Consider the following 23,197-nt stretch of genomic DNA (forward strand, 5'->3'; position numbering starts at 1 on the left):
TTTTCTTTCTTTCTTTCTTTCTTTTTTTTTTTTTTTTTAAGATTTTACTTATTTATTTGAGAGAGAGAGAGAGAGAGCATGAGAGGGGAGAAGGTCAGAGGGAAAAGCAGACTCCCTGTGGAGCTGGGAACCTGATGTGGGACTCGATCCTAGGACTCTGATCCCGGGACTCCAGGATCATGACCTGAGCCGAAGGCAGTGGCTTAACCAACTGAGCCGCCCAGGCGCCCCCATATGCGTGTTTAATAGCAAGGACAGTGATGTCTTTTCTTGGGTTGCAATACCTTTGATAATAAGCTCTTTCAATTAGAATTGAGGGCGGGGCTGTAGCTTCCCAGCTGCTGCCCCCTACCCACCCCATATCCTCCCACTGCACCCATCCTCGAGCCTGGCACAGGATAGGTGCTGCATAAATACTTGTTAAACTCGGGAATCATAGGGTATGGGAAGGAACACAGTGCCGCAGAGGGCAGGCTTGGAATCTTGGGTTCACTTACCCTGGCTCCTTACAGCATGTCATGCCATGAGCCTCTCTGTTCCTTCTCTCTCCAGCTGATCTCTCAGGATTCTTGGGAGGAGTGACATCTTGAATCGGTCATTCATTTCGCCTGTTTTATCAGACACCTGCTGTGTGCCAGGCTATGTGTTAGGCACCATGGTGAACAAAACAGTCCTTGCCTTTGTGGAGCTTACTGGGTAACGGGGGGTACAAAGAGAAAGGAAGTTAGTAAATGAATAAATAAAGTTGGTAATTTCAGATGGTGATTATCCCACGATAATGGGATAACAAGGGACCGGGAAGCAGGGAGTTGCTGCGCTGGGGTTGCCAGTGAGGCCCCCAAGGGGTGGCATTTGAACTAAGGCCTGAGTAACGAGAGTAAGCCAGCTATGGGAAGGATCAGAGGAAGAACATGGGCAAAGGTCCTGAGACAGGAATGAGCTTGGTGGGTTTGAGGAAGAGACAGAAAGGTCCCTGTGGGTAGAACTTAGAGGGAAAGGGAAGACGGCTGTGAGAGGGGCGCAGGAGTAGACCATGTGAAGTCTTTGACCTTGGTCAGGAGGTAGAATTTTATCCTAATGGACTTATGTTTGCCTCCTGTGCTCCTTAAGTGTATTTGTCCCTGAAGCATTGGGCTCCCTTGGCAGGGCAGTGGGTGGGAGAAGGTGGCCTCTCTGTCCCCAGTTCTCCCGCACAGCTCACCCTCTCCTCATAGTTAAGATCTTCAGGAGTCTTCCCAAAGGAGAAGCCAGGTGAGTGGCTCGAGATGTGGATGACTTTATGGACCTCATGATTGCTGCCAGGTTTGTAGGCCATTAGCACTTCCTGAGCTGAGGCCAGATCTGCTGACAGCCTGCCCAGGGCTGTCCCGTCCCCTCAACTTCCTTCTCAGTCCTGCGCTGTCTCCACAGCCAGCAAGAGCCTCCTGCACTTAGACAGGTGCTTATGAAGCACAGACCCCTGGCTCTGTGCTTGGGTTCCCTTAACGAGGAATTTAGTCAGGATCCCCGTGCCTATAGCTAGTGGTCAGAACAGACGAGGATGGAAATGCACATCGCCTCCTGGGTGGACATATTCACCCGCTCTGGTCTTAGCTTCTTGAGAATGTGTGCTGTGTGGCAGGGGGGCTGGCCCGACAGAGAGCAGCAGTAGCCACTCGTGTGTGTCAAGGGCTTGTCCCGAGCCAGTCCTCTGTGAAGAGCTTTATATACTCATGGCACATAACCTTCCACCAAATATGGACTGTAGGTACTATTATTAATCCCCATTTTCAGAGGGGAAAACTGAGGCCCACAGAGGCTGAGTAATTTGTCCAAAGAAGCAGACCCAAGAGTCACACCCAGGCAGTCTGGCTTTGGGATCTCTTGGTGACACCTGTGCTGCGCTGCCCACCGCACCCCCCGCCCCGGCCCTGGCAGCGCCCTCTGTGAACCCAGATTTGCTCCCGGCCTCCTGGCACCAACCCTGTTGCTTGCTCTGTGCATGTTCTACTCACCAGCGGCCACGCAGACAGCAAGAGTGTATAAATCTGGTGTAGCCCGGCTCAGAATGTTCTGTCCTCTCCCAGTGGGACTATAAACCTCTCTAAAGGTGTAGGGGGGGCACCTGGACAGCTCAGCCATTAAGTGTCTGCCTTTGGCTCAGGTAATGATCCCAGGGTCCTGGGATCGAGGCCTGCATCAGGCTCCCTGGTCTGTGGGAAGCCTGCTTTTCTCTCTCCCACTCCCCCTGCTTGTGTTGCCTCTTTCGCTGTGTCTCTCTCTGTCAAAAAAATAAATACAATCTTTAAAATAAATAAATAAATGAAGGTATGGGGGAATGCAGGCTGTCAAAGGTGGGTGAGACGATCCCTGGTAGGACAGCCCTCCCCCCCTTCCTTCGAGCTCTTCAGGCGCTTCCCATGTGTCTTTGCATAAAATGTACCGTTGGGGCATGGGATCCTGTCCTCATGGTGCCTGCAGCCTCATCTCTGGGCACCCCCTTCCCTTGCCCTCGCTGCTTCAGCCGCACTGGCCGGCCTTCTGCTCAAAGGCCAAGCTTCTTCCTGCCTCAGGAAAGCAGGGCATGGCGGTCAAGGGCGAGACTTCAGAGCCAGGCCGCCAGGGCTCAGTTCTGCCTCTTTGTGGTTCCAGATCTTTGGGCACTTTCTTAATATTTCTTTGTCTTAATTTTCACATCTGTTAAATGGGGATCCTGCCTCCTAGGGACATTTAAGACAATGAAATGCGTTCGTGTGCATGAGTGCCTGGCGCACAGTAGGCGCCGACAGTGTTCGCTCGGGGCCTTCCTCCCTGGCAGTGCTGCTGCTGTTACAGTCTCCGCCCACCTCTCTGCCCAGCGAACCCCTCATTCTTCAGGTCTGACCAACACTGCCTGGGCTCCTCCTCCTCCCTGCAAAACCAGGTTCGAACTGTACTCTTCATTCATGAGTTCAGCAATCAGGGACCTGTTCGTTTCCACAACAACTTGGCACATAGTCCGTGTTCGGTAAATGTGGTGAGTGAATGAGCAGAAAGGGGCCTAGGGCTGGTGATGCCCGGGGTAGCTCAGGCCAGTTCTGCCTCTCGTTTTGTCTCAGCAGCCACGCTCGGGCACGTGGACCATTTCAAGGAGTGACGTGCTTCTCGTTCTTCCCCTTCCAGAGCGCGCCCCTAGTGCGGGTGGGCACCATGTCAGTGCTTTTAGCCATGGCCCTGCCTCGAACCCAGAAACCATGGAGGAGATAAGGTAGCCCCTCCCCGTCTCTGGATCAGATGGGGAAGCCCAGTTCAATGGATACGAAATATAAGGATGACTTATTTCGGAAGTACGTGCAGTTCCATGAGGGCAGAGTGGACACCACCCCTAGCAAGCAACGGCCTGGCAGTGATGAGTACCTTCGAGTGGCAGCCTCAGCCCTGCTCAGCCTACACAAGGTGGATCCCTTCTATCGATTCCGGCTGATCCAGTTCTATGAGGTGGTGGAGAGCTCCCTGCGCTCACTCAGCTCCTCCAGCCTGCGGGCTTTGCACTGCGCCTTCAGCGTGCTGGAAACGGTGGGCATCAACCTCTTCCTCTACCCGTGGAAGAAGGAATTCAGAAGCATCAAGGTAAGGTCTAGGGAAGGGCCATCCGCACTGGTCTGCCTTCTTCCCCTCCCAGACCCACTTGAGAGGGCTTGTGCCAATTACTGCCTCCTCTGCCCACAGACTCTCCTGTCTTCCCCACTGCCTTTGCCGTAACAACTCGAAATACTCCCCCTTACCCCCCCACCCCGGGGAGCCTCCCTACTTGCTGTCTGACCAGTGTCATCTCTTTACTGGGTCCCTGCCCCCGGCAGCTCCCACGTGAAGCTGTGAGGTTGGAAAGGTAGGCAGCACCCTAGTGATACAGGGCCTTGAAGCCCAGGGCAAAGGGCTTAAATTGACCCTAAGCAGGCTGGGAGGCAGGGCAGGCCAGGATCAGGTTTCCATTTGCAAAGCATCCTTCTGGCTGTTGGATAGGAAATAGACTAGTGGGGCGGCGAGAACAGTTAGGAGGCTGCCATAGACGTTCGGGTACCCTGAGAGCCGGTTTGGACTGGGTGGTAACAGACAGGAGGCTGGAGGATGGATTTAAGAGAGAAAGAGAACTCGGAATCATTCCGAAGCCAGGTGGTGGCTCAGGAGAGTTTCCACAAAGCCAGACTATTCTTCAGAACTTGCAGACATGCCCCAAAGGAATATTCTACTCACTCACTGGGCGTTCTGCCTCTTCTACTCTCATACCTTCTCTTCAGGCCCGTTTGCCCTGTTTCCTCCTCATCTGGAGCAGAGCCACTGAGCCCCGTTTGGGAAGCCGGCGGCTTTGTACCCTCCGCTCGAGGCAGGAGTACCATGCGATCTCCTGCGCCCGATGCGCTGAGCGCAGCCTCTGCCTGCCGCAGTGTTCGGTGGCCGAGATCCTCCCCTCTGCTCCCCTGTGCTCCCAGAGGCTCCGCCCTGGGCGTGCCGGGCTCTGGAACCGGCTCTGCGTGTGTCTCAGCAAACGGTGCCTCTCTTTTTCTATCCCCTTCTTAGACCTACACGGGCCCCTTCGTTTATTATGTCAAGTCGTCGTTACTGGAAGAGGACGTCCGAGCCATCCTGCATTACATGGGCTACGTGCCTGAGTTAGGGACTGCGTACAGACTCAAGGAGCTCGTGGAGACCCTCCAGGTGAAGATGGTCTCCTTTGAGCTCTTTCTGGCCAAGGTGGAGTGTGAGCAGATGCTGGAAATCCACTCACAAGTCAAGGACAAGGGCTACTCCGAGCTGGACGTGGTGAACGAGCGCAAAAGCAGCACGGAGGATGTGCGCGGCTGCTCGGAGGCCCTGCGGCGGCGGGCCGAGGGCCGGGAGCACCTGACGGCCTCCATGGCCCGCGTGGCGCTGCAGAAGTCGGCCAGCGAGCGGGCGGCCAAGGACTACTACAAGCCGAGGGTGACCAAGCCCTCGAGGTCGGTAGATGCCTACGACAGCTACTGGGAGAGCCGGAAGCCACCCCTGAAGGCCTCGCTGAGCCTGCGGAAGGAGCCCGCGGCGCCAGACGTGGGGGACGATCTCAAGGATGAGATCATTCGCCCGTCTGCCTCGCTGCTGACCATGTCCAGCTCCCCCCACGGAAGCCCGGATGACCTGCCGTCCCCTTCCCCCAGCAACGGCCTCAGCCTGCTGCGTGGCACATACTTCTCCGCTCAGGACGACGTGGATCTGTATACAGACTCGGAGCCCAGGGCCGCATACCGGAGGCAGGACGCCCTGCGGCCGGACGTGTGGCTGGTCCGAAACGATGCCCACCCCGTCTACCACAAGCGCTCACCCCCCGCCAAAGAGTCCTCCCTGTCCAAGTGCCAAAACTGTGGGCTGTCCTGCAACTCCTCCCTCTGCCAGCGCTGCGACAGCCTGCTCGCCGGTCCCCCAGCCTCCAAGCCCGGCGCCTTCTCTGGCAAGCCCTCCGCCCACGACAGCCTGGCCCACGGTTCGTCTCTGCGGGAGAAGTATGCTGGCCAGACCCAGGGCCTCGAGCGGCTGCCGCACCTCCACCCGAAACCCAAGACCCCCACCACAGCCACCTCCCGCTGTGGCTTCTGCAACCGCCCGGGCGCCACCAACACCTGCACCCAGTGTTCGAAAGTGTCCTGCGACGGCTGTCTCAGCGCCTACCATTACGACCCCTGCTGCAAAAAGAATGAGCTGCACAAGTTCATGCCCAACCACCAGCTGAACTACAAGTCCACCCAGCTCTCCCATCTCGTGTACAGATAGACTGGACCTTGCACCCCTGCTCCAAGGGCTACGCTACTGACTTTCCGGTTCCCCGCTCCGGGGAAGAAGTGTTAGTGTGTTGATCTCAGAAGCAGAGACCTGCATCCGACCGTGTAGGTGTCAGGGGATCGTGGGCTTGGCTGCGCCATGTGGGAGCTCACTGGGTGGCCCAGATAGTCCATCTGATGGCTGCTTTGTCGCCTGACAAGGGAGAGAGGGTGGCACTTCCGTTCAGATTCATTCTTGCTAATCTCTCCACTCCCTGTTGCGTTGTTTGTTTTATTTTCGGAGAGGATTTCTAACTCCGAGACCTTTGTCAACAGCCCCCCCCCCCCCCCCCCCCCCCCCCCCCCCACCAACCACCACCACCACTCCAAAGCCAACTTGGACTGGGAAGGGCCCTCCAGGTCACCTCCAAATGCCCACCTGGAGCGCCGAGCTAGAGGCCTGTTGGCTTGTGAAATGAGCCCTCCTGCCACACCGGGCCTCTTCCCATGGCTCATCCTTTGGCCGCCCCCTTCCCAAACACAAGGATCCCCACCTGGACTCCCTCCACCCCGCTGGCTTCTGCCTGTCCAAGTCTCCAGGGTGGGCGGAGTCCAGTTGTCCCTGAATGGCATCCTGTTGCCACCGCAGCTCAGTTCGGCCCGTGTGTCCGAGCGCTTTGCTCCAGCACATCCAGGTGTGGCCTTCCATGGCAGGATGGACTGTTCCCCCTTTCTGTTGTTTGCACATGCCCCTCTCACTGTACTGTAAATAGATATTTTTGAGATTTATTTTTAAATAAATATTCAACTTGCCGTATGTTTCAAAGTGGTTAAAACATGAATTATGTAGCTATTTATAAAAACGGCCTGGGTTCTTCAGTCTTCCAAGGGAGGGTCTTGTGCCCTTTCATGTTGTACCCTACACACACCACAGCCCGAGGGTAGAGCGGAGAGTGTGGGGGCAGAGACAGATGATGTCCCGGAGTCGGTGGAGAGCCACTGTCTTCCCTACAATAAATCTCTATATACCTACCTCCAGTGTACACTTAGGGGGCTAGCGTGGGCTGGGGGTGGGGTGCGGTCTGTGCACCTGTGGACCGCGATAACCTAGTGACCTTCAGGACCCTCACCCTGCAGATCGACAGCCTGGTTTTTGTCTCTTGCTGCACGTGAACCTCACACTCCAAACCTCTGGAGTCTTGTTTCAGAAGGAAAATCCTGTGGGATTCCCCCTCCCCTCCATCTCAGCCCTCTTCGCCTGTTTCCGGGACTCTGCGACATCAGTGATCTTTTTTGCACTAAAAGTGGGCCCGAGTCAGCGTGTGCCCATCACACGGACGTTTCCTGAGACACTCAGCCAAGCCTCAGCACTTCCAAACCTGAAGGCCCCTTAAACTCTGAGTGACTGACCCCTGGATCTTCCTTTTGGGGTGCAGAGCAGGAGTGGGGCAAGAATTTGAAAATAAAACCACTTCCTTGTGAACTACTATATTTTAGCCATAAGTGTTTGTGATGTACAGAATATTATAGGAATTTACATGCAGTGGGTTTTCTGGTAGTAGAAGGAGGTATTCAGCTCTTGAACAAATTTAAATCTGGCTGAATCCTGAGGTCACTGTGAATTTGCTGATGTTCTTCCAACTCGGTCGAGTGATTTTAAGGTTTTCCAAATCTTCTATGGCTCTTTTTTATATATCTGGTAGAGCACATGTAGATACTCAATGTGTATATACAGCTGAATTTCAACCCCTTCATTACTGAGACCAGCCCACTCGGGTCATCATCTTTGATGTTCTTTCCACATTTCAGAAGTGTCGATGCCTGTTTTACTCCTGAGAGCACTAGTTTGCTAGTTTTCCGTTCCCAGATCGCTCCAGCCTACGGGAACTCTACCAACCGTGATACCAGGTCACTTGTGCCCCCAGTGGGCAGAAGCAGGAGTGCCCACCTCATCCTGGGAGAGAAGGTCTGGCGCACATGTCATCACGGAGATGCTGTTTCACAGACTGGAACAGAAAACGCTCTGCCCCTGCCCTTGGTGTGTACCTTACTGTATGAGGTTGCTGTGATTGAGCTGGATAAAATATATGCTAATTTAAAAAGGCAGATGTTTTACATTTGATTTCTACTAAGAATTGAAATGTTGAGAGATGATTTAAAAAATAATAAAGTGTCTTCCATTATTAAACCAAGCGTTTGGGGTTTTATGTCCCTCCCTCCCTGCTGCTGTTGAAGTTTGGGTTGCCTGGATTTTTTTGTTTGTTTTGCTCAAACCGCATTCTTCAATGACAGGACTCACATTTTCTCCTCCACAGAACTGAGACGTGACAATAGCTGGCATTCGGCATTCGTGAGCTCACACCGTGAGCCGGGTTATGCTGGGACTTTACGTGCATGATCCCATATAACAGTGTTCAGCTCTCCTGTCAGCTAGGTCGTATTACGATCCCCATCTGTAAGGTGTGCAGAATGACAGAGATCACAAGTAGGCAGAGAAGCAGGCAGAGAGAGAGGAGGAAGCAGGCTCCCTGCTGAGCAGAGAGCCCGCTGTGGGGCTCCATCCCAGCACCCTGGGATCATGACCTGAGCCGACGGCAGAGGCTTTAACCCACTGAGCCACCCAGGCGCCCCTCAGCTGTGTTTCTTAGGACTGGGACCATAGACTCCAGGAGAAACGATTGTTGGTGGTAACACTGGACATAATGACAAAAATTAATTACATCTTTAATTCTTTTGGTCCATTTAAATGCCGAGGAGGAAGTCCGTTCACTGCTGACTTGTCTTGACCGAGGAGGAAGCAGGTATTGGGCATGCGCAGAGTCTGAGCCGGATGTCCGGTTGCCTTCTGTCTGGAGCAGGCCATACTGCTTTCCGTCTGCAGCCGTGGTAGATCACTTCAATCAATTTAGGGGTTTTTTAAAAGGAAGGTTGACTTGAAAGCGAGATGTATGGCAAAAACCGTGAGGGTGGTGTAAGAGCAGCCGTGGTTTGGGACATCCAGGCTCTCGGTAGCAGCAGAGTCTCTGCAGGACTGACCACCGCTGGGTTGGCCCCGACAGGGCACCTCAGCTGTCGGGGAGAGAAGAAGCAGGTTTCTCCATTTCACGCATCGGCAAACAGATCATCCAGGCCTCGGGCCAGACCAAGGCCCAGGGAAGCGTTGGGGTTGGTGTTAGCTACAGCCTCGGAAATGGCACTGCTGGGCACGGCGGCTTCCTGGAGACGCACACCCGGCCCCGGGAGAGCAGAGGAAGCCAGACACTCACTCCCGCATCCAAAGCAGAGCAGTGACTTCAGAGCAGATCGCTTCATCCGGGGATGTAAGTGACAAGCATATTTAACATCATCAGGCCCACCAGCTGTCCCTTAGCTCTGCTGCCAGCTCCCAGCACCCATCTGTGGCACCCCCCACGCCTCATTACCAGTCTCAGAGGGATAAGGACGGTGGCAGATGGTCCAAACTGAACCCCGCTCTCCTCTCACCCTTTCTCCCTTGGTAATGGAAGCCCTGATTTTTTAGGCCCATGGCCATCCAGAAACGAAGACTGCCTATCACAGCCTCTCCTGTAGCTGGGCATGGTTAAGTGCCTGTGTCTGGTCGCTGGGACCGAGAAGTGGTTTGTGTGGCTTCCTAGACGTGTCTTTCAAAGGATCTTGTCCTTCTTCCCACCCTGCTCCTCCTTCCTGGCTGGAACGGCTGTGTTGGCTGGAGTGGAGCAGCCCTGTGAGACTGAGGCAGAAGCCAAGTGGAGAAGAGGGCGGGGAAGCAGTTGGAAGGGCCAGGTCCCTGAGGCTCAGGAAGCTGCCATCGTACCCAGCCTGCCCTGCCTACCTCCAGGGTTTTTATGTAAGAGAGGAATGAACTATTAACCTTGCTTAAACCACATTCCCTCCCCCCATTTTCTCACTGAAGAAACCTTTTTATTTACAAATTTCATGTACGTTGAACCCAGACTCAATAACTCAGCAGTTACCAAGTTGCAGCCGACCTGGTCTCCTTTCTTTTCTTTTCCTTTTTTTTTTTTTTTTTTTTTTAAAGATTTTATATATTTATTTGACAGACAGAGATCACAAGTAGACAGAGAGACAGGCAGAGAGAGGAGGAAGCAGGCTCCCTGTGGAGCAGAGAGCCCGATGCGGGACTTTGATCCCAGGACCCTGAGATCATGACCTGAGCTGAAGGCAGAGGCTTTAACCCACTGAGCCACCCAGGCGCCCTTCTTTCTATCTGTCCATCCACTTCCCTCCTAAATTTCTTTGAAGCAAATTCCAGATAGCTATTTCATTTGTGAATACTTCAGTGTGTGTATCTAAAAGACAAGGACTTTGATTTATTTTTTTAAAGTTTTATTTATTTAAGTAATCTCGACATCCAACGCAGGGCTTGAACTCACGACCCCGATCAAGAATCGCCATGCTCTTCTGACTGAGCCAGCCAGGCTCCCCAAGACAAGGACTTTCAGGGCACCGTATCATTATCGCACCTAAGTGTTTAGAATTCTTTAATAGTGGTATGCAATCAGTGTTCTGAAATCCAGTTGTCCTAGAAATCCATGTTTTAAAAACCGTATCAGGGCTCAAATAAGGTCTCCACATCGCAATGGTGGATAGATCTTTAAATCACGTTTACCCTGAAGGCTGTCCTTGTAGAGTGTAGGGACACCATCTTCCTCATTTTTTTTCTCCTTGAGATGTTTTTGTTAAGCTGGATCTCTAGTGCTTCCGAGCTCGCCCGAGCCGGCATTCTGCTGATTGCAGCCGCGCTGTTGTTTGTCGCGTTCCTCTGTTCTCTCAGTCTCCGGAGTAGTGGCTCTTTATTTTTTCCCCCCATTCCTGTTTATTTGCTGCACGTTGTACAAAAGTAGAAAAATAAACATTTCTTATGGGTATGGAGCAGGGCTGCATAAATAAGGGGGTTGAGAGGAAATAACTTAAGGCAGGGGTGAGGCTTGGTGCCTAGGAAAGGTCCGGGTCCCAGGCGGGCTGAGCGTGGGGGCCTGGGTTCTTAGACACACATGTCTCCGCTGGCAACACATTTCAGGTCCCATGTGAAGAGGCGGAAGAGGTTGAACGTGACGGAGGCCTCGAGGCAGCCCTGGGACTCCTTTGGGGCCTTCTGGAGCCGGTGCAGCCAGTGGTGGAGGCGGCCCCGGGCTCTGGGTCCTGCTGTGGGCAGAGCCGGGACACAAGCCTGGAGCTCCGAGTGCACGTGGCGCAGCAGACGGAGGGGCTGGTCCAGGACGACCCCCAGGGACGAGTCAGCCATGGTCCCCAGGACCTTCAGTGTCAAGGCTAGCTCGGCCTCCAAGGCCACGGGGCGCTCCCAGGCCTGCAGCAGTCTCAGGTCCCTGGACTGAGGGAAGAGGCGAGAGCTGCAGCTCCAGTTCCTCGGCGAGAGCGACTCTTCTAGGGCATCCTTGGCCTTCCTGATGGCTTCCACCTCCCTTGGTGACAGAGATTGGAACCTGCTCATGAGGCAGCTCCTCCTGGTTGAGGTGGGTTTGGAAGTAGGGACAGGGCCTGCTCCGGTCAAGCCCAGCAGCACGGTCACCAGCACCAGGATCCACGCTGTCGCCATGGCCAGATCCCCACTGCTTTCCCCGCTGCATGGCTCTGCTTTTAGCCAGGCTCCCCGGGCAGCCCCGGCTGATGTAGGTAAAGGGAAAAGGTAAGTGGAAATTGGAATCTCCACTTGGACGGGAAAGGCGCTCATGGGTGGGGCCAGTCCTGACCCAGGGGAGCACGTGGGTCTGGGTGAGGCCACCCAGGCGCAGAGACAGGGGAGCCCGCAGGTCCCCTCCCCGGACCTGGCCAGAAGGAAAGAGAAACTGAAATTCACTCACAGGAGAACACCTTGTTTCCGAGAAGTCCCTGTGGCAGGACAGTCTCTGGCTTGGGGCCAACTTTTGGGGGCCTTGGGGAACCCCTTACCGAGGCTGAGGCAGGTGGAGGGATGGGAAAGCGGCTCGAGTGGGGTGGGGGCTGGGAGGCGTGGGTGAGGCCACCTTCGCAGCCGAGGGGGCTTTGAGGTGCTGCTGGTTTGCTCTGGTCCCGTTTGTCTGCTTTTGCTTTTGTTTCCCATGCTTTGGGCATCATGTCTAATAAATCTTTGCCAAATCCTATGTCAGGCATTTCCCCCTATGTTTTCTGCTAGGACTTTTATAGTTTTAGGTCTTACATTTAGGCCTTTAGTCCATTTTTGAGTTAAGTTTTATATACGGCTTAAGGTAAGGGTCTAACTTCACTTTCTTGTGTTTGCATATCCTGTTTCCCCGCCACTGTCTGTTGAGGCTGTCTGAACCCTATTGTGTGTTCTGTTGAAGCTCATTTGGCCGCATACGTGAGGGTTTATGTCTGACTCTATTCTGTTCCACTGGTCTGTACATCTACCTTTATGCCAGTCTGACAGTATTTGGATGACTGTAGCTTTGTGTGTAACATGTTTTGGAATCAGGAAGTGTGAGGAGTCAAACACTGTCTTTTTAAAGATTGTTTCAACTGTTCAGGGCCCTTTGAGATCCAGTAGAAATGTTAGGACTTTTTTTTTTTCTATTTCTGTAAAATTGCCATTGGGATTTTGATAGGGATTGCATTAAATCGGCAGATTGCTTTGGGGTGAATGGACATTGTTACAATATTAAGTCTTCCAACCCATGAACACAGGATGTCCTTGCCTTTATTTGTGTCTTCTTTAATTTCTTCCAGTAATGTTTTCAGTGTACAAGTCTTTCGCTTCCTTGGTTTATTTCCAAGTATTTTATTCTTGTTGATGCTATTGTGAGTGGAATTATTTTCACAATTTCCTTTTCAAATTGCTCATTGTTTGTGTATGGATAAATGGCAGCTGATTTTTTATGTGTTAATTTTGTATCCTGCAACTTGGTTGAATTCATTTATTAGTTCTAACAGGGTTTTGTGTGTGTGTGCGCGTGTGTGTGTGTGTGTGTGTGTGTGTGAAATCTTTAGGGTTTTCTACATATAAGATCATGTTATCTGAGAACAGATACAATTTTACTTCTTTCTTTCTAGTTTGGATGCCTTTTGTTTCCTTTTCTTGCCTAATTGCTCTGGCTGAGACTTTTAATACTGTGTTGAATTCAAGTAGCAAGAGTGGGCATCCTTGCTTTGTTCCTGATCTTGGAGGAGGAGCTTCCAGTCTCTCACCAGTGAGTATGATGTTTGCTGTGGCCCGTATATTTTCATATGGGCCTTTATTATGTTGAGGTAATTTCTTTCTGTGCCCACTATGTTGAGTGTTTTTATCATAAAAGTGTGCTGGGGTGCCTGGGTGGCTCAGTGGGTTAAGCCACTGCCTTCGGCTCAGGTCATGATCTCAGGGTCCTGGGATCAAGCCCCACATCGGGCTCTCTGCTCAGCGGGGAGCCTGCTTCCTCCTCTCTCTCTGCCTGCCTCTCTGCCTACTTGTGATCTCTCTCTCTGTCACATAAAAAAATAAAATAAAATTTAAAAATTTTAAAATTTAAAAGTGTGTTGAATTTTGTTAAGCTTTTTTTCTGCATCAGTTGAGGGCAACCCTGTGGTTTTTTCCTTCATTCTGTCCCTGTGGTACATCACATGGTAGTTGCCTTTTGAGGCTTGCTCAGACTTGGGTTTGATTTTTGGGGAATGAGAATATGTCATAGATGTTTAGTTCCTTTGTCAGGAGGCACGTGACGTTGCATTCTCTGCCGTTGGGGTAGTTAACAGCCATTATAACTGTTGTTTGGGGCTTCAATTGGTCATTTCATTGGAAGTTGCAAAATGTAGATATTCCAATTCTAGTATTCCTTTGCAACCAGAATACTTCTATAAAAAGAAACTTCTTTGTGGTAGTATGACCTTCCACATGTGATAAAATTATATAGAACTAAACACACACACACACCCTGTTACACAATACATGTAAAACAGATACAGTTTGAACAAGGTCTGTGGCTTGTACCAATGTCAGTTTTCCAGTTGAGATATTGTTGTGTATTTGTGCAAGACTTTACTACTGGGTGCAGTGTACATGGGACCTTTTTGCATTTTTTTTTTCGACTTCCTATAAGTTTATAATTTTTTTTTTTAAAGAAAAAGAAACTTCCCTTAGCTACTAGTTGACTGTCTAGTTTAAGTGAGATAAATGCTTAATTATTTACCTTTATTTTATTACTATTTTTTAAAATAAGCTCTAGGCCCAGTGTGGGGCTTGAACTCACAACCCCAAGATCAAGAGTCACATGCTCTACCGACTGAGCCAGCCAGGTGCCCCCTTTGCCTTTATTTTTACTTAATGAGTTGATGCCTTAGCATCTCCCAATAGTGACTAATTTTTTTAAAAGTATCATTAACTCATTGATTTCAGCACATGCATATATTTTATTTTATTTATTTATTTATTTATTTTTGAAGATTTTATTTATTTATTTGACAGAGAGATCACAAGCAGGCAGAGAGGCAGGCAGAGAGAGAGGGGGAAGCAGGCTCCCTGCTGAGCAGAGAGCCCGATGCGGGGCTCGATCCCAGGACTCTGAGATCATGACCTGAGCCGAAGGCAGTGGCTTAACCTACTGCGCCACCCAGGCGCCCCCACATGCATATATTTTAAAAATTTCAGTATATTCTAAGTATTTTAGTTCTTTATATTATTATGTCTTTTTAATGAACAGAGCTTCTTTTTTTTTTTTTTAAAGATTTTATTTATTTATTTTATTTTCTCTCTCTCTCTCTCTGAGAGAGAGAGAGCGCACAAGCAGGGGGAGCAGCAGGCAGAGGGAGAAGCAGGCTCCCCCCTGAGCAGGGAGCCCGATGTGGGGGCCGCTCCCAGACTCTAGGATCATGACCTGAGCCAAAGGCAGAGGCTTTACCCCACTGAGCCACCCAGACGCCCCCATACTTGTACTTTAAATTAAAATTCAGGACCACAGGATTTTTACTTAAACTCATCTGTCTTTTTCCCATGCTAAGAATCCTGGTTCTCAAGGACTCTAGGAAAGCCATTCCTGATTTTAATTTTGCCACCTATGACCAGACCTTATCTTGACTGAGAGGAGGGTGTCTTGGCCCCTTGGAGAGAGTCTTAGTTACCCCCCTACAGAGCGGGGCAGAACTGAGGCTCCTGTTTGCAAGTTTCCAGGTAGGATTAACTCCCGGTTGCCCGTGACTCTGCTAGTAAATGGGACATCAGAGATACCGGTGAAGCCAGGGCGGGGTCATGCAGGTCCAGTGCATTTGTTTCCCTTCCCTGCCCCAGACGAGCCTCTGCTCTGGCGTTGACCTTTCTAGCCTTCCTTCGTGCTTCCACTGCACTTGTCCGCATCCTAAAGCATCATCGTTTCACATGGTTTTGCGTGGCTTTATGGGCGCTTGTCATGCTGTACTCGCCTGCAGCTTTCTCTCCTCTCCTCTCCGTGCTCTGAGATTTAACTGCACTGATGTGTTCGTTCTAGTTGCATCCATTCATCTGTCCTCTCCCTGCCCCACAGAGCACCTTCCAGGACTGTGTCACGGCTTATCCGCACTCCTGGTGAGAAACAGTTAGCTTGTTTTCAGTGAGGCGCTGCTGCAAATATTCTTACGAGTGTCTCCTGGTGCAAGAGTGTTTAAGAATTTTTCTAGGGCAGGGGTGGGCAGGCTTTTTCTGTAAATTGTTAGGTAGTGAGTATTTTTGGCTTCAGGATCCAAGAGGAAAAAGAAAAGTTATGCAGGTACTTACATAATGAGAGAAAAAAAATTTCCATACATTTAAAAAAAAAAGATTTATTTATTTGAGAGAGAGAGATAGTGACAGAGATAGGGAGAGAGAGAGCATGTGCAGGGAGGAGAGGAGAAGAAGGCTCCTTGCTGAGCAGGGAGCCCCCTGCGGGCTCAATCCCAGAACCCCCGGATCATGACCTGAGCTGAAGGCGGATGCTTAACCAACGGAGCCACCCAAGCGCCCCTTCCGTAAATTTTTAATTAAAAAATTCAAAGCTTTATGGGGCGCCTGGGTGGCTCAGTGGGTTAAAGCCTCTGCCTTCGGCTTAGGTCATGGTCCCAGGGTTCTGGGATCGAGCCCTGCGTCGGGCTCTCTGCTGAGCGGGGAGCCTCCTTCCTCCTCTCTCTCTCTCTACCCACCTCTCTGCCTACTTGTGATCTGTCTTTCAAATAAATAAATAAATAAATAATCTTTTTTTTTTTTTTTTAAGATTTTATTTGTCGGAGAGAGAGAGAGAAAGAGAGAGAGAGATCACAAGTAGGCCGAGAGGCAGGCAGAGGCAGAGGGAGAAGCAGGTTCCCTGCCGAGCAAGGAGCTCGATGTGGGACTCGATCCCAGGACACTGGGATCATGACATGAGCCGAAGGCAGCCGCTTAACCAACTGAGCCACCCAGGCGTCCCAATAAATAAAAAATCTTAAAAAAAAAAAAATTCAAAGCTTCATGTATGGGTATTGAAATTTGAATTTCATATTGTTTTCAGGTCATGAAGTAGTCCTTGGAATTTTTTTTCAAAAAATGCGGATTTGGTCCACACACAGTGGTCCGCTCCAGGGCATGGACCTCAGAGGGAATTCCTGGGTTGAAGGGTGACAGGTGTCGCTAACTCTACGAGGCATTGCCAGATGCTCTTCAAAGTGACTCTTTCCATCTGGACTTCCCGTCTCCCTACTGCTCTGTCCCATCGAAGCTCTCCACGTAGCACATAGCTCTTCGTTTGTAATCACATTATGAAACGTGAAGGTGACACGCAGAGCGCTCCCGAGCACTGGATAACCGTGCTCCATGAGAGAGAGAAAACAGATACAAACAACAGCAGGTTTTAAGTTACCATCGTCCTTCCATTCAGAGAGAACCAAAGTTAAAACTTAGCACCTGTTCTTCCCTATTTTTTCCTCTTTATACACACACCATTAACTGTTAGAGGCTAATGCTGGATATTATTGTTTTGGAATCTGCTTGTCTCACTTAGTGAATTTGTGTCGGTTATTTCTGCTGCTCGTGATGTATTGGGGTTTATGGAGCCGTGACCTTTGTGTGTCGCCCTCCCCCAAAACTTTCTGGCCTCTAAGGAAAAACTTCCCTGGCTCGCTCCCTTCCACCCCTGAGTGCTTCTTCTAGGAGTCGAGAAGAGGGTTGAAGTGTGAACGAAAAGTACCAGTTCCGCCTGTGGCAGGTGCCACTCGGGACCCCTTCTCCTTTTACTATCAGGACACTCTGCTTGGCACAACTCCATCGTCCAGCCTCCCTGGCAGCTGGAGGTGGCCTGCGAAGACTCTGCCAGGGTCCCCATTCCAGTGCCACCTGTCATCACACTCACAAAGTTTTTTGTTTTTTTTTTAAAGATTTTATTTATTTATTTGACAGAGACAGAGATCACAAGGAGTCAGAGAAGCAGGCAGAGAGAGAGGGGGAAGCAGGCTCCCCGCTGAGCAGAGAGCCCGATGTGGGGCTCGATCCCAGGACCCTGAGATCATGACCCGAGCTGAAGGCAGAGGCTTTAACCCACTAAGCCACCCAGGTGCCCCCACAAAGTTTTATTATGTAGAGAAATCTTTCTCTGAACCCAGGTCTCTTCAGAGGCGGCAAAGGGAGCCGATGAAGGGAGGCCACGTGTGCCTCGCACACCCAGCCCCGACTCCCCAGCCGGCTCCCAGCCGGGCCCCGGCACGGTCCGGGCACCTGGTTTGGCAGCCCAGGTACAGGTAGGGTCCCGGGTGTGATAAGTTCTCCCCACTTCCTTCTTTGGCTGGGGGTCAGGGCAGCGGGAATGGGGATGAATTGCAGGGTTGGAAGGAACTAAGAGGGCCAGCGCTGGCTTCCCTGCCAGAAGGCCCATGCCTAGGAGCAGGACAGGCTGTCCTCCCTGCTTTCACTTTCTATTCCATATATATTTTCTTTCTTTCTTTCTTTTCTTTTTGGTCTGTGCCTGTTTCCAAAGCAGCTTTGGATGCCTTTTGGAAGACTGAGGGGGTAAAAATAAGCGGAGGCTCCAGGCTTCCCGCGGAGAACGCCACCGACTTCCACCAGACTCCTGTGGCTGCGTGGATTGAGAACCTAGAGGAAGGCCCGGCGCGGTCCTGCGAGCGCGGCCTGGCAGGGGCGCACAGGGGCCGATCTGCAGTCCCGGGGCAGCAGCAGACGCGCGGCCCAGGGAGCCCCGGGGAGGACGCATTCCCAGCCACCTGTGGGGAGCAGCAGCTGTGAGCCGGCTGGCAGCTGGGCCTGTACTAGGCCCTTCCACTTGGCCCCACGTGCTCCTCACTAAGGGGCAGGGGCAGGAATTAGGCTCAGGCGTGCCTGATCCGAAGCCCACCGACGACACATCTGCTGCTGGCCCCGCCGAGTCTGGCCGGTGGTGACACAGCTGAGTCCCGGAGCGTGTGACCCATGCATTTGCAACACCGGAACACAAACACAGAAACTGCCTCTGACCCAGCAGCATTCGTGTTTATTTCTAAATAAGTAGCCAGTGACATGGCTGTTCTCCAGCCGTTTCTGCATTCTTTACAGAGTGCAGTGAGATGAAGCCGGGGCTCGGGCGTGGCAGCTCCTGGTGTCCCCATCCCCGAGCCACCCGATCGGAAGCCCCATCCAGAAGAGCAGCAAATCATCTCAGGAACCAGGACAAAGAAGCAGCCTGACCTTCCCAAAGGTCCTTAAAACAAAAAAGCAGTAATTAAAAAAAATCCTTCATTTTCCCCAAGCAAATCACTCAGAAGAACACAACGAACAGACCAAGCGTGGCGGGGGCTGCATCGGAGACAACGTTCCGGCCTGGGGGGAGCCACGAACCTCGGAGCTTGGCAGCGAACAAGGAGCCTTCCCCGGCCTGTGGCGGTTCCTGCCGGCAGGGCTGGGGCTTCCAGAAGAGCCTGCCCTGCAGCGCCCATGGCGCGTCCCGTGTGGCTACGCTGTCGCCCCGATGGTCAGGTTCGCGCACACTGGGCGGCCCGGCAGGCAGCTCCTCGTCTGGAAGGCCCGGTGTTGGGGGGCGGGTGAAGAAATGGGGTGAGCCAGTGGGATGGCGCAGCCCAAGGGGAACTGGCGTCTTCCTTCTTCTGTCAGGTGGTCAGCGGCCGCGGGGGTTCCTGACGTGCAGCTCGGCTTGCGTGACAGGCGGCAGGAACCGAGATGCAAGGCAAGGCGGCTCCTGCCTCCTGCCTCTCCCCGGGGGTGTTTCCGTTTACGCCAAACTGCCCGGGGCTTTGCAGACGGAGCCGGGAGATCGGCTTCTTCGGGCCGTGGGCTGCGGCGTGGAGAACGCCTGAGGTGGTTCCCTACACAGCTCAGCCAGCAGGACAAACAGCTGCGTGCCGGAGAGAGTGGGGAGGACCACGGTGCCTTTTCCCTCTCTCCTTGCACTTAACGTCTGACTTGATGGCAGATCCTTGTGGCTGATTCCTCCCAGCTCGGAGGCGCGCACCTCCGCCGTCCAGGACTTGGCTGAGGAGGAGCCGGCCGCCACCCGGCGCCACCCTCACTCTCTGAACCAGGGCGAAGTGGGGTCCTGGCCGCGGCCACCCCGCTGAGGACTCTGCCAAGTGCACCGGCCCCTGTGGGAAGGTGGAACTGGGACCTCCCGGGGGCGAGTCACGCTGACGGCGCCTCTGGCGTGGGTTTCAGGGACAGGATCCCCACTCGTCCATCTTTCCACATTTCACTGCGCATAAAGGAATCGGCAGGCAAACCAGGGCTCCCTAGGCTGACCTGGGGTACTCCGGGGCGGTCACCACTCTGGGCCAGGCCCTGCCCCTTGGCCCTTCCATCAGCCAGGGCCCAGCCCGCATTTCCACTGTGAAGAGAGGGTGCGGGAGGGTTTTGGTTCTGCCGTTGGGCCGAGCGTCTGCGCACCCAACTATGGAGCTGAGCCGCCTCCTTCTGCCTGGCCCTGGCTCAGCCCAGCCTAAAACCTGATCTCTGGGGACCTAGGACAAGCCAGCTCCTTTCCCTGTAACGTCCCATACCGCCAGCCTCAGGGAAGGGTTGTTCCCAGGGGTCTTACAACGACAGGGCTTCAGGGGGCGCCTTGGGTGTGTGGCTTGAGGCCACATGGCTCCCCAAGACCAGCACGTCTTCCGAGTTCACGGATAAAGGGCCAGTTTCCCCACAGGCCCTCATGGACTTCACAGCCTTCACCTCCCTCTGGAGTGTGACCTTGTCTGTGCACTATAGCTCTCCCATGGCCTAGACCTAGATTGGGAATAAATCTGTGGGAAATCACAGTTATGCTGAATATATATATTTTTTATCTAGTAGGCATTTATTGCCCCCAATAACAGAATCATTAGGTATGCTAAAGGTAGACAACAGCAAATTTCTGATTCTCAGGCAAAGACACTTGAAAAAATGCACCGGGAAAATACATCTTCACGGGCTCTGCCTGTGGCAAAGGTGAAGAAACAGACTGGAGGAACACAAGCTCCCTCTTCAGGAACCTGCTCCAGCCCGCCAAAGCCTCACTTCAGCAGGGGGCAGAAGAGGCTCACGGGAGAATGTGCCCCGCCCACTAAGCCAGACCTTGGGGACCTTCCAACCTGGGGGACTCTTCTCTACCACAGCATCATTTTCAGGTCTCAGCTAAAAGTGTGAGGCCAGCCAGGACCTGGTGACAAGGGGGCAGTCTGAATTGAGAAGATCCTGTTTTCACTACTTTATCTGAATTCATAGCCCGCCCCCCCCACATTTTCTGGTAAACTAATGAGTCTGCAGTGCAAGTAACACATTCTGAGATCAGACCCTGAACTTCAGAAGTGAAGGTAAATTACTTATGGATTGCTGAACACTCTAGTCTTGGATCCCTGCCCTCCTCCTGCCAGGTGCGGCCCCTCCCTTTGTGACTTCTTCTCTTACTTTTCCAGTAGAAGTATGTAGGAAATGATGGAGACCAGAATTATGCACAGTATTACTCCTCCAGTGACGGTATCAGGTGCAGTAAAATATGCCTATTTGGCTTAAATTACGAGCTTAAAGTGAGAGGTTACAAAAACACAAGTGACTATACTTTAACCCTGTCAAGTGCAGATTTTCTCTGCGTGTATAAAAAGGAAACCATGTGCTTCCTGTCTGACCGGCCTCTCACTTCCGGAAAGGGGTCTGGCCTGGTGGTTTCTAAAGTCAGTCCTTCCTGACAGCCAGGGCCATGCTGTGAGGCAGAACAGATGGAATCATGTGTGCTGCCAGCCCAGGGTCCGCGCTGGCCCACTGTGTCCCCCCAGAGAACCAAGGACATGCACAGGACGAATTACACCACCCCAGAGGTGTGCTGGGTCCCAAGACAGGGATCCTGAGCCACCCAGGGGAGTTGCCACTGGCCCAAAGATGGGCAAAGGCTTGCAGGGATGAGGTCTGTTAAGGGCAGGGGAGGACTGGAGGCAAAAGTCAGTAGTGATTCTGCCCGAACATGAGTCTAAGCTCCTCACCCTAGACAGCTGGGGGCCGGGACCCCAGGGATGGGGAAGGGCATGTGCATGTGAGAGGGAGAGAGCACATACAGACGCTCTGTGAGTGAGCTCTGGGCAGGCGTGGCTGGGGAGGAGCATGGAGCACTGCTGCTCTGGCCCCTGCCCTTGGGCCCTGGGGAGCTGGGACCCAGGCCAGTAAAGAACTGGGGCAGGGAAAGAGAAAGTGCTGATTAGCAGTAAAGATGGGGCCTCCGGATGGATAAGGTCCACTGAGCGAGGAAGGGGATTGCTAGGCTCTCGTTCCTTTGTCAAAGTGCATGAATTTGAACTGAATTTAAAGACAGCAGATGCTGCTGGCATGAGCCCTGTAACTCTAGCTTCTCCCTCCAGGGGGCGCTCTGACCCCACAGACTAGGCTCACTCACCCCCAGAAACCCAAGGATGCAGCTTCCAAAGGGACTCCCCACTGGGGCCATGCGCCCCCTCCCCGAACCAGTGTAAACATTCACACTATTCCCAGAGGAGGGCAGCAGCTGCTACCGCCCAGGGAGACGGCCTGCAAGATGCCAGGCAGAGGTAAAGAAAAAGGTCACTAGGTTTTTCCTTCTCAGGGAGTGCAAGCCACATCACAAAGGGGAGCATGAGGTTTTCCAGATTTCCGAGCCCACCACTTAGGTCCGAACGGCTGCTGCTGAGACCACGGGCACCTTGATGACCAAAGGGAAATGGCGGCTGACTCCTTGTGCTGCTGGAACAGGCAGGCGGTCCTGTGATGCAGGCCGTGGCTGGGAACGGCAGAAGCCCCAGCTCCCGCAGCACCCCAGTCACGGCAGGCTCCACAGCAGGACACGGCTCCTCTTCTCAGGTCCCTCAGTCCGGCAGAGGACTCTGCACCCTGGCCGCAGAAGCAGAAAGAGGATTTACCCGGACAGCTGCTCCCTCTGATCTGCGGGCTGAGAAGCAACACGGAGAGCAGAGGTCCTGCACGCTGAGGCGCGGAGACGCGACCTACTTCGGAAGCAGACAGCTGGCTCCAAGGGCCAGGGACGTCCGGTTTCCGAAGACCAAGGCCTTTGCTTCCCCCTGCTTCCATCTCCCCTGAGGGGGCTGCCCCATGTGAGCCCCTCCGGGGCCCTTGCTGAGCTTCTGTCGTGGGAGCCACGAGGAGGCCGGACGGGGCACTCTGCTCCGTCACAGCAGCTCCTGCTCGTCGTCCTCGGAGCCGGAGGGGCCCTGGCGCACCTCCTCGTACCACTTGTTGGTGAGGGTTTTCATCTGGATGCGCCCATGGTGGAGGTCCTGGAGCAGGAGACACAACCAAGCCCTTGTCAGTGGGTCTGGGTCAGGTCAGGGCCGAGGGAGTGGGGAGCTGCTGTGTACCTCGTGGGGGTGTGGGACAGATGGAAGGAAGGGCACGTGGCCACAGGCAATTTCCAAGTGTTAATCAACTAACTTGAACAGGGCTTTTTCTCGGTGGGGGTGGAGGTAACTGGAGGTGTCACTCAGAAACAGGAGTAGGAGGCAGGCTGGTGTGATGTTAAAAAACATGGCTTCTGGAATCAGACACCCTTGGGGTGTGCTCCTACCTCTGCTGCACCTTGGCTGTGTGACCTCGGGGGGTTAGAGCACCTCTCTGGGCCTCAGTCTCCCCAGCTGTCTGGTGAGAGAGCAGCTGCGGCTATGACACAGGTCGCTGAGAGGATGAAACGAAGCAACAGAAACATTCCCACGCTGACAGCGACCATGACGGTGAGACGGGAACGTGGGCTCAGAAACGAAGTGGGGCAGACCCGAGCCGGGCCCCTTGAGACTGTGTCATTCACTGTCACCCAGAGGCCAGCAGTCCCCAGAGGGATGGAACAAGAGCCCTGAGCCTTGGGCCACTGCCTGAGGCCCCGGCATGTTTGCAATTTTCAGCTCAGAATCAGTAGCCGATCAATGTCCTGCGTCTATCATCCAGGAAAACGGAACCGCGTTAACAAGTCTATTATTAAACTAGCACCATTTTTAGTGGCAGTGAAGGAAAAACAGCAGATGGAGTTCCACAGCATACCCAGCTGCCCGCCTGGGAAGGGGAAGGTCGA

At 53.0% G+C, this 23,197-nt stretch overlaps 2 protein-coding genes and 1 pseudogene across 5 annotated transcripts in view; 1 reads left to right on the top strand and 2 right to left on the bottom strand.

Moving 5' to 3' along the window:
* Window positions 1-6,088, top strand: part of LOC111141822 (spermatogenesis associated 2) — an 8,860-nt gene extending 2,772 nt beyond the window's left edge. For both annotated transcript variants that reach the window (XM_022494652.1, XM_022494653.1), the window contains exons 2-3: window positions 3,142-3,588; window positions 4,537-6,088. In XM_022494652.1, coding sequence (XP_022350360.1) covers window positions 3,253-3,588; window positions 4,537-5,763 — 1,563 coding nt within the window. In that variant the 5' untranslated portion in view covers window positions 3,142-3,252 and the 3' untranslated portion in view covers window positions 5,764-6,088. The remainder of the gene's footprint in view (window positions 1-3,141; window positions 3,589-4,536) is intronic.
* Window positions 6,089-10,183: 4,095 nt separating this feature from the next.
* Window positions 10,184-12,406, bottom strand: LOC111141585 (annotated as a pseudogene). The gene has a single exon (XR_002640207.1). The product of XR_002640207.1 is annotated as an interferon lambda-1 pseudogene (transcript).
* A 5,732-nt stretch (window positions 12,407-18,138) lies between these two features.
* LOC111141863 (solute carrier family 9 member A8) overlaps window positions 18,139-23,197 on the bottom strand; it is a 70,122-nt gene continuing 65,063 nt past the window's right edge. For both annotated transcript variants that reach the window (XM_022494705.1, XM_022494706.1), the window contains exons 16-17: window positions 18,505-22,412; window positions 18,139-18,367 (exon numbers count right to left, since the gene is read on the bottom strand). In XM_022494705.1, the coding sequence (XP_022350413.1) occupies window positions 22,305-22,412 (108 nt within the window). In that variant the 3' untranslated portion in view covers window positions 18,139-18,367; window positions 18,505-22,304. The remainder of the gene's footprint in view (window positions 18,368-18,504; window positions 22,413-23,197) is intronic.

The sequence above is a fragment of the Enhydra lutris genome, unplaced genomic scaffold (genome assembly GCF_002288905.1).
Source record: "Enhydra lutris kenyoni isolate GAN:26980312 unplaced genomic scaffold, ASM228890v2 scaffoldscaffold6, whole genome shotgun sequence".
Classification (NCBI taxonomy): Eukaryota; Metazoa; Chordata; class Mammalia; order Carnivora; family Mustelidae; genus Enhydra; species Enhydra lutris.